The 10,427-nt window shown below is 37.5% G+C and overlaps 1 protein-coding gene across 1 annotated transcript; it reads right to left on the bottom strand.

Moving 5' to 3' along the window:
- Positions 1 to 8,421: 8,421 nt before the first annotated feature.
- Positions 8,422 to 9,904, bottom strand: LOC125471095. The gene is made up of 5 exons (XM_048571009.1): positions 9,591 to 9,904; positions 9,065 to 9,234; positions 8,927 to 9,004; positions 8,653 to 8,777; positions 8,422 to 8,550 (listed from the first exon to the last, which is right to left on the bottom strand). Exons 1-5 carry the CDS (start codon positions 9,902 to 9,904, stop codon positions 8,422 to 8,424), a joined length of 816 nt encoding a protein of 271 aa, XP_048426966.1.
- Positions 9,905 to 10,427: the final 523 nt, after the last annotated feature.

Below are 10,427 nucleotides of genomic sequence, written 5' to 3'. Positions count from 1 at the left end.
TTTGACTCCAGGTGCGCGACAGTTCTCGCGAGCTCTTCAAGAGTTCCGATGAGATTCATGTCATCAACATATACTGCAATAAACCCAAATTCGGAATATGACTTCCTAATGAACACACAAGGGCATAGTTTGTTGTTCACATATCTTTGACTAGTCAAATACTCACTCAGACGGTTATACCACATTCTTCTGAGTTGCTTTAAACTGTAGAGTGAACGCCTTAACCGAATTGAGAGCGTGTTTAGGGGTTTGAAATATTTGAACCAGTCAATGTAAGTCATTCGGGAACTTTCATATAGATACACGGTTACTACGTCCATCAGCTGCATATCCAATTTTTCAAAAACTACCAAACTGATAAAGTAGCGAAAAATAATCACATTCATAACGGGTGAATAAGTTTCAACATAGTCAATCCCGAGGCGTTGTGAGAAGCCTTGTGCAACAAGACGAGCTTTGTAACACATAATTTTGTTCCTCTTATTATGCTTTCAAAAGAAAACCCACTTGTAGCCAACGGGCTATACATGTGGAGGAGTAGGAGCTATAAGTCAAAGCACCTTACGTTTCACAAGCAAATCGAGTTCGATTTGGATTGCTTGTTTCCAGTTTGACAAATTAGTTATACGTCGACATTCATCAATGGAACACAGTTCAATGTCATCGCTCAACATCGTTGACAATCATCTCATTTCTACGCCACACATCATTTAAACTAGCATAATAGACTGAAATCTCACGACTCTTCGTCTCTTCAATGACACTTCCATAATCTAGAATTTCCTCATGAATTGGGTAGAATAAGTAAACGATAGTTGGATTCACGATAGGCTCATCAAGACCTTATGTCAAAGGTTTCCTCTTCCGGGGGTATGAATCCTTTGAACCAAAAGGTCTACCACGTTTTTGTGTAGGGGCAGATGATTGGCTATCCGTTAATGTACATAGATCACCAAGATTGGCATCCCGAGCTTCCAAGAGGGAAGTCTGTCGTACATTTGGTATATCCATCTTTGCATGCGTATTCGCAACTAGAATATGTGATATTGTCACATGCGCTAGATCGATGAAAGCATCTGGCATGCTCTGAGCTATGCTCTGGAGATCTAATATGCGTTGCACTTCAATTTTAGACTAAGCAGTGCATGGATCTAAATGAGACAAAGTGGGAGTCATCCACGATAATTCGTGTCGTTTTTCAGGAACATGGACATTCTTATTTCCCCCTAACGACTGGAAGACTGTCTCATAGAAGTGACAATCCGCAAAATGAGCGGTAAACATGTCGTCTATCAAAGGTTCTAAGTAACGAATAATCGAAGGAGAATTATATCCGAGATAGATTCTCATCCTTCACTGAGGCCCCATTTTTGTACGTAAGGGAGGCAAGATTGGAACATATACCGCATAACCAAAATCGTGTAGATGCGATATGTCGGGTTCATATCCGGTAACCAACTAAATGGCACTAAATGGTTATGTCGCAATTGACCTCAGGCGGACCAACTTTGCTGCAGTGCAATAATGCATGACCCCAAGCAGCAATCAGGAGCTTGGTATGTATGACCAACGATCGAGTAATCATTTGTAAGCACTTAATGAAAGACTCTGTCAGCCGTTTTTAGTGTGAACATGGGGTACAGGATGTTCAACTTCAACCCTAACCGACATGCAATAGTCATAAAAAATTTAGATGTGAATTCTCCAGCATTATCCAATCAAATAGATTTGATCAGATAATCAGGGTGGTAAGCCCTGAGCTTGATAACCTGAGCCAACAGTTTGGACCTTGTGGACAACAAGCGATCATGTCAAAGTGTACTTTCGTGTACGATCCCAGTAGTAGGGTCGGCCACATAGTGGCATTCTATGGGGCGTATGGTCGTAGTATACAGACCACTCAAGATATGCTCCATCTTCTCTAGAATACACTTCTAGCCATATTCGTAGGAAGTGATGCACATAAATTCAACACCGTTTTCTACGTGGGTTTCAGCGTGGTAATTGTTATCTCTAATGTCCTTGAAACTCAACAACATTCTTCCGGAATGTGGAGAATTAAGTGTCTCAGCAATTGTCAAGATTGTACCATCGGACAAACATTATACGTGCCTTACCGTATCTTTCTATCAGGTTGGATGGCCCTGAAAGGGTTGTCAGAGGTGCATTCTTAGGTAAGAAGTTAGTGAAATAGATGCGTTCAAGCAAAATTGTGTGCATGGGTGCACTATCTGCTAGACAACTAACTTCTCCACTAGTCATACCTAGAATGAAAAATTAATTTGAATTGGTCACATGCATAAAAGTTTTAAAAAAGAATATCAATTCAAAATAATTTCATTTATTCAAGGATGGTTCTTAATTTAAAACTTAACATCCAAAAATAAATCACCAACAAATAATCCAAATATAAAGGAAAATTGTTAAAAAATCAACCAAAAACAAAAAAAAGAGGGGGGTGGGGGGTGGTTCAGCCACTAGGTGGAATTTTCCCCCATTGTCTTATTTCAACGAAAAAATAAGTCTATGTCTAATATTCTAATTTTCCATAGGGGTGGCATCCTCCTGAAAATCAGAAACCTCCATTTTTGTAGTCTTCGGTTTGTCCACTTGCACAAAGTTTGATTCAAATTTCTTATGACGAGAATGATATTCATCTACAACCTTCTTGGGAGCTCAGCAAACACGGGACCAATGGTCATTTAAACCACATCAATAACACATATCTGCATCTATGGTTTTAGGTGCTTTGCCCTTTATTCTTGAAGTTTGGGGCCTTAGGAGCTACGGTTGAGCACTTCTAGGCTTTGTTTCCTTCCTTGGATGGGCCTTGACTATGTTGACCTTGGTAGGATGGCTTTTGGTCGTCCTTACGAAGCTTCTTTTGGCATTTTGGGTGTTGATTTGTGCTATAATGTGCTTAAGGCACAACAGTCGCCCTAGTAGGTCTATCTTGATGATTCTTCATCAATAGTTGGTTCCGTTTTTCAGTGAGAAGTAAAACAAAGATCAAATCTGAGAACTTGGTGAATTCTGAGCTTTATATTGTTACTGCAGGACAATATTAGAAGCAAAGAAGGTCGAATAGGTCTTTTCCAGGAGATCCTATTCGATCAAAGTTTTGTTACAAAACTTGAGAAGGGATCGGATTCGACAAACTTTAGAATTATATTCATTCATAGACTTAAAGTCTTGGAAGCGCAAATGCTGCCAATCATGTCTTACTTTAGGCAAGAATATGTCATTTTGGTGATCAAAACTATCAGCCAAAGCGACCCAAAGTGCACGTGGATCCTCCTCAGCAAAAGACTCAGTTTGCAAAACGTCATGGATATGTCTTCGGATGAAGATCATAGTAGTGGCTTTTTCAGCTTCGCCAACAGGGTTGTCCATCTCTTCTTTAATAGCGGGATGCAAGTTCTTTGCAGTGAGGTGGAGCTTTACATCTTGGACCCACTTGAGGTAGTTCCTTCCAGAGACCTCCAAAGCGGTGAAGTCAAGTTTGTTCAAATTCGACATATTCCTATTACAAAATAGATGGACAAGATGTGGTTAGTGTAATGGAGAAAAAATCAATTCATTCACATATGAGTAGAACATACAGGTTCTAATAGACACATATTGGTTTAATTTTGCATGAAAAAACTTCGGGTTTTCATGGGTGATGTTTTTAAAGAAAACTTCAGGTTTCGAAATAATTATGAACTTCAGGTTCATATATTCCTACAGGCAAACACAAATATATACACAGAAAATTGCGAGAAGAATATACAAGAAATAGAACTTTTAAGTTTATAATTATAATTGAATTAATTATTTGGTCTGCAGACCAAATTAAAGTGTGGGTGAAAAAATATAAAACCCATTGGGCCTGAAATAATTAGGCAAATAAAACTCGGGGCCTAAAAGAAAAAAAATAAGGCCACATGTGGCTTTAAAAAATGTGATCTGTGTGACCTAGGCCTAAAAATTGGGCTAGGTTTGGTCTCGGGTGGGGTTGCAGGCCCAAACAGAAAGGACACAAATTAGGTGCAGCACAAACAGTGAAACGGGCCGGTTAAACAGCTTATGGGCCAATACAAAGGGCCTAAAAATTAGGGAGCCGACCGAGAGATGGAGCCCAATAGGGCTCGGGTTAGGTCCAAAGACACCCCATCCGTAGCTGGGTGTGTTCGTCGAGGAAGAAGGTGGGCGCCACCACTTCAGGTAGCCGTGCTTTGGAATAAGTGCTTGGGGCGAGTCCATGGGTCAACAAAGACCTCAAATATGAACGGAGATTGAAAAATCTTGACGTGCTATCAAAACCCTAGTAATATGAATCAGAAATTTAAAAAATTCCGACGATATTCGAGAATCTCGGTCAACTGGTATCAGGGACGAGCTTCAAGCCGTCAAATATAGTGACCCGTGGATGGGGATTGGCTGTAGGCCAACCTACGATGGGGGAAAACACCATGAAAGACGTCGAGGTCGCTGGGTTTTCAATCTTGGAACCCTCGGCTCCGGCTGGGGAACTCGCGGCTTAGTACGGTTTGGCCACCCAAGCTGTAGGCTTGGTTCAATGGCGCAAGGGCATGGGTTCGAAGAACCCAGGTTGCCTGTTCCGATTTCTTTTCTTTTCTTTTTCTGTTTTTTTTTTCAATTCAATTCATATATAATTTAATTCAAAGCATATTCAATTCAATAGTATAATGCATGTACATATATTTGATGCAATTCATGGCAAATATCAAATTCACATAATTCAACAATTATGAATATAATGCATACACAATTTATGTAGAATCTAAAATTCGAAAAACGTAAAGTTGGGTCATGCATTATGGTGAATGTTCTTGCTATCAAGGCTGCAAAAATATCGAGATAAAAGTCGTTGTTTTGGAAGAACCTGATTGTGTGATGATATGGATGAACTTGTTTGATGTAGAAAAAATTCTTCAACGTCAGATTCCTAAGCGCAGCGGTATGAGCGTGCTGATAACTTGTTGTGGTCTATTTTATCTAACAGGGAGCGAAAGGGCCGGCGGCACGATTGGAGAAAGTGAGAGAGATGTGTTTGTAGAATTGTAGGGGAATGTGTGTTGTTATCCCTCCTACATTGTGTCTTTATTTATAGTAGTAAAAATGAGAGAAGATATTCCTTCATCCCCAAGGAATACAAGTTGTAATAGGAAAGGATAACTAGAATCAAATCTAATCTAGGATTTACACAATCACACTTAAACTCAGAATGTTTACAACAGGCATAACCCACTTATTATATTTATATATTTATTAGCAAATGTATACATGCTATCCATATAATTATTAAAATAAAATAAAATTTAAAAAAGAAAAAATATAAATGATTTTGGTCGTTAAAGTTTTATGATGACGACTTTCAAATGGTTTTTAGTCACTGAAGAAGCTGTTCATATATTACTTCAGCGATTGTTTTTAACTAATTATTTCATCATTAAAATTTATTTTATTTGGTAGAAACGTGGATAGAGAGGGTGATGAGAGAAAAAATGAAGACAATTGATAAGATTATTTGGCATTAAGAGAGGGAAAAAAAAAAGAAAAATTATTTTGTTTGTAATTTTATTATATTGCCTATAAATTATTAATTTTCTCTGGTGTTGTAAATAGAGTTGGAACCCATCTTTCTACTTTTTTTTGTTGTTGACAAAAAAAAATATATAAAGAATCTGTGCCAAAATGGAAGTGAATCTGAAATTAGTCTAAAGAGGGAGAGAGAAAGATGTAAAGATGGCCTTTGCCTTTTCACGTCGTCCAAAAGTGCACAAAGTTGATTTGACACGGAACCGTGGCTATTCAGAGTTATCAAGCAGTGCTATGATTATACACTAATTAATTAGTATTAAGATGAATCATGGGATGTTAATGATGTTGTGTACTCCAGGGACAGGGAGCCATGCCTATTCTCTGAACCCTGTGACTGTGTGTGTACAACGGTCGATCCCCGAAACCCTACAGGTTCGAGCTGTGCGCCGACATATCTGCTCCGGAGGGTTCCACCACATTCTCTTCTGATCCCATGCATCTTGCACTCCACTCAGTCATGCCGTGCCCAATTTTGACAACAAAATTGGCCCGTTCAAAATTTAGTAATTTAAACTACAACGAATGAGATTCAAGCGTGAACATGCCCACAATGACCTCACAGTAGGATGTTGGTACAACTTGGTAGATATATACTAGATTTGGAATCCATTATAATTTAAGCTTAGCATGCATGGTTTTTATGGGTAACACACGTCATCTGATTAAAGATTGATAGAGACTTCCACTACTAGGAATGTGTATGGAGAATTACTTCAATGTGTTGAGAACATTTAATATATTAATCCGTACTCGGTATTCAAGCACATTAAAAAATCTCTCGTGTCTATGCAATCAAGGTAATCAATCATTGAGGGCTAAAATAATTAATTAAAGTAAGTTAAGAAATAAAGAGAAATTTCAAATGAATGTCTTGGGACTTTTGCGCGCTTATGTCATCGTCATAATAAAGTAATAGGAATATTAAAACCAATAATTAATAGAATAATAAGCACTTAGGGATGATTTTAGACAGCTTAGTGTCCAAAGGTAGCTCGTAAATATATCGTATAATATCTTAAAAGTTGAATATATGACATAATCTTTGAGCTTAATCAGTTACTATCCCTTCATGATGGCTCATATCCATTATCCCACACGATGGAGTATTAATCAGTGATTAATCACGTCAATGAATGAATTAAGCCAGCTAAACTATTCTATTCAAGCTAAACTGTTCACGGGTTGGGATTAGGACATGCAAGTATACATGCAACTAAAGGCTAGTGGTTGCATCAAGCAGAGGATTCCATGTACAATAATTCTCTTAATCATTCAATTACTTTTGGTAACAACCATTCAAATTTGAAATTTACCTAACAGCCTCAAAGGACAGTTTGACAATATACATTAGTTTAACTTACTAACATTATTGTTGGTTGTCCAAAAAAATTGTAAATTAGTTTTTCTTACTTTCTAAGGATTCTTAATCCTTGAAATCCAAGATTTGTGATGTATATATATATAAAAAACAGTTTACCCTATGAATGAAATCATCCAATTTAATATTTTTAAATGGTATCATAATTCCGACATATAAAATGTTAATTAACCCCATAAAACATAACCTTTTATTGTTTTTCATTTTAAATTTCGATGATAATATCACTACTAAGGTAATTAACTCAGTTCATTTGGATATTTTTTGTAGTTCCTTTATTGTTTACTCGATTTCTGCTGACATAAACATAAAAATGTTGATGAGGACCCCACTGAACAATCGTAGCTTTAGAATTTGAATATTACAGAGTATTCTCTTATAATTTAAATCGTGAATATGGAGATTGACATGGAATTCAACCAAGCAATTGTTTGGAAGGCTGTAAATTCCATTCTGAAGTTTACAAGCTTTTGAGTCACACATATGATCGCACTCAAAGATAGCTTTTTTCTACTTCAATTTGTTCCTTACGGTATATGTTAACTCAGTTACTCAAAACTGTGCTTATTTTAGTGTCATGATTCCATTTTTCTGTTGAATTAGTGGTTTAATGAGTGTACTCTTCCATTCCGCAAAAACCTGCCGGCCAAAGTTTTCCAATCACATCGCAGGCTACGCTAAATTAATGTTTCCGAATCCAGATACATTAATTATGATAGAATAAAACCCTAGTTTGGATTCCTTGTTTCACAATCATTATGTAAATTAATTTTTCTTACTTTTCCAAAGAATTCTATTCCTTGAAGCTTAAGACTTATGATGTATATAAACCCTATAAGTAAAATACATTAAATACAGTATTTCTACGTAGTATCAACTTAATTCTATACCCGTACTTTGACCAAAAAAATATCCACACCCGTATGCAGGGACGGATGGAAATAGGGACCAAGGTGGTTCCATAACCACTAGTCCGGAAAATATACATGCGAACATCTTCTGATGACCCTATGAATGTTTGGGAACAGTCCCTTTTGTGCTTACTAAATGTTTATGTAATACATGCTAGGAATATCTCAATAGGTTGCGTCGACAAAATAGAATTTTACAACTTAAATTTCATTGTATTACATAATTAAAATATATACACATACAATCCTTGTTCCTTAAGGAAACAATAAAGGACACAAACATATATCATTCCTAATAAAGGACTCCTAATATTTACACAATCTCTACATTCCCTTTTAATATTTACTCACGTTTTACACTTCCCCTCAAGTTGGTGCATAGATAACACACATGCCTAACTTGACAAGTGAGTCATCAAACTTTTGACTACACACAGCATGAGTAAGAATATTTGCAAGTTGCTCCCCTGAATTCACAAACAGTATTGACACAACCTTCTTCTCAAGCTTTTCTTTGATAAAATGTCAATCAACCTCCACATGCTTTGTCCTATCATGCTGCATTGGATTATCAGCTATATCTCTCACTGATTTGTTATCACAACACAATTTCATGGTCTTCTTCAGCTTGAACCCAAGACCCCAAAAAAGTTTCTGTAGCCAAAGAATTTCAAAAATGCCATGGGCCATGCCCCTATACTCGGCCTCAACTGAGAATCACGATACCACCTTCTGTTTCTTAGTTTGCCATGTAACCAGATTCCCTCTAACAAAAGTAAAATACCCAGAAGTAGATTGCCTATCATTTACATCACCTGCCCAATCAGCATCCGTGAACCTTTCAATCTTCAAATGATACAAACTTTTTTTCCTAGTGTAGACTTCAAATATGTTAGGATACACATAACAGCAGCCATATGATCTACACTTTGTGAGTGTATAAACTAACTCACAACACTCACAACATAGGCGATATTAGAACGTGTATGAGCCAAATAAATTAGTTTTCCTACAGGTCTCTGATATTTACCTTTATCAACTGATTTCTGATTTGGATCTAAATATAGATGATGTTTTTCAACAATGAAAATATCTACCAACTTACACCCTAGCATTCCAGTTTCTTTTAATAAATTCAGAACATACTTGCGTCAAGACAAGAAGTTACCTTTAGATGAGTAAGCAACTTCAACCCCAAGAAAATACTTCAAATCCCCTAGGGTCTTCATTTCAAACTCGGTGGCAAGGTTTCCCTGCAACTTCAAAATCCCATCAAAATCATCTCCTATTATAATCATGTCATCTATATAGATGATTAAGGGTGTCACTTTATCTTGTCTCCGTTTTACAAACAAAGTGTGATCAGAATGACTCTGACAATACCCATTCTTTTTCATAACTTGAGTAAACCTATCAAACCATGCACGAGGTGATTGCTTAAGTCCATAGAATGACTTATGCAACCGACATACTCCGATATTCCCACCAGCACAATACCCGGAAGGAAAATCTATATATACTTCTTCCTCCAAATTCCTATGGAGAAAAACATTCTTCACATCGAACTGTTTTAATGGCTAGTCCATATTTGCAGCTAAAGAAATCAAAACACGTACCGTATTCATCTTGGCAACTGGAGAGAAAGTTTCCTGGTAATCTACACTATATGTCTGGGTGTATCTTTAGCTACCAACCTTGCTTTGTACCTGTCTATTGATCTGTCAGCTTTGTATTTAATTGTAAACACCCACCGACACCCAATTGTCTTTTTTCCTTTGGGTAGAACTGTCACTTCCCAGGTATGATTTTTATGTAATGCCAACATTTCTTCATCCATTGCTTTTGCCCACTTTGGATCCTTCAGAGTTTCCTCAACTTGGGTTGGTACTTGAATAGACTCCAGATTGTCCACCAAAGCTTGACGCTCCGGTGTAAGACTATTGCATGAAACATGGTTGGCTATTGGATACTTCACATTCCCTTCCGGAGAGAACCTATCAGGGGGCATACCTCGATTTTGTCTCGATGGTAATTTATATGTACTTACATTATTACTTGGATTAGTTACATAATCATCTACAATACTTACCTCAGGTATATTCAGAGAACATGTATTGGACGACATGTGGAGCTAGAGAGAGAGGGACATATCAATAGGTTTGGCAAGTGTCTGCCGTGATTGAGTACTAGTCTCGGTAAGAATCTGCCGTGGTTGATCAAAAGTTGTCTCGGCAAGCCGCTGGGCATTGTTGTTCTCTACAGAAACCAACTGAAAAACCTCATTCTCGGCACCTGCAGCCGGGTGGCCTTCAGTAGTGGTAGCATGTGTACTCTCGGCAACTGTGTCTCCCCTAGGTCCAACTAACCCAAATCACCAATAGTGTTCATCCCCGGGAGATCTGAAGCGGAATGCACCGAAGTATAAAAATACTTCGATTAAGAAAAGGTCACATCCATGGTTACGTACATATGCCGAGTCTTAGGATGATAACATTTATATCCTTTTTGATGAGACGAGAAACCCACCAATA

The sequence above is a fragment of a genome, unplaced genomic scaffold (assembly GCF_019419815.1).
Source record: "Pyrus x bretschneideri cultivar Hongxiangsu unplaced genomic scaffold, Pyrus_bretschneideri_v1 Contig57, whole genome shotgun sequence".
NCBI lineage: Eukaryota > Viridiplantae > Streptophyta > Magnoliopsida > Rosales > Rosaceae > Pyrus > Pyrus x bretschneideri.
This window is presented reverse-complemented; position numbering and strand designations above follow the sequence as displayed.

Bases quoted from the DNA above. Each gene is read 5' to 3' on its own strand.
- LOC125471095 (XM_048571009.1), bottom strand. From the start codon at position 9,904: ATGCCCCCTGATAGGTTCTCTCCGGAAGGGAATGTGAAGTATCCAATA. The intron at 9,005-9,064 runs GTAACTTCTTGT...CTGGAATGCTAG, and splicing joins AGTTGCTTACTCATCTAAAG to GGTGTAAGTTGGTAGATATT. The intron at 8,778-8,926 runs GTAAATATCAGA...ACATATTTGAAG, and splicing joins TCAGAAATCAGTTGATAAAG to TCTACACTAGGAAAAAAAGT.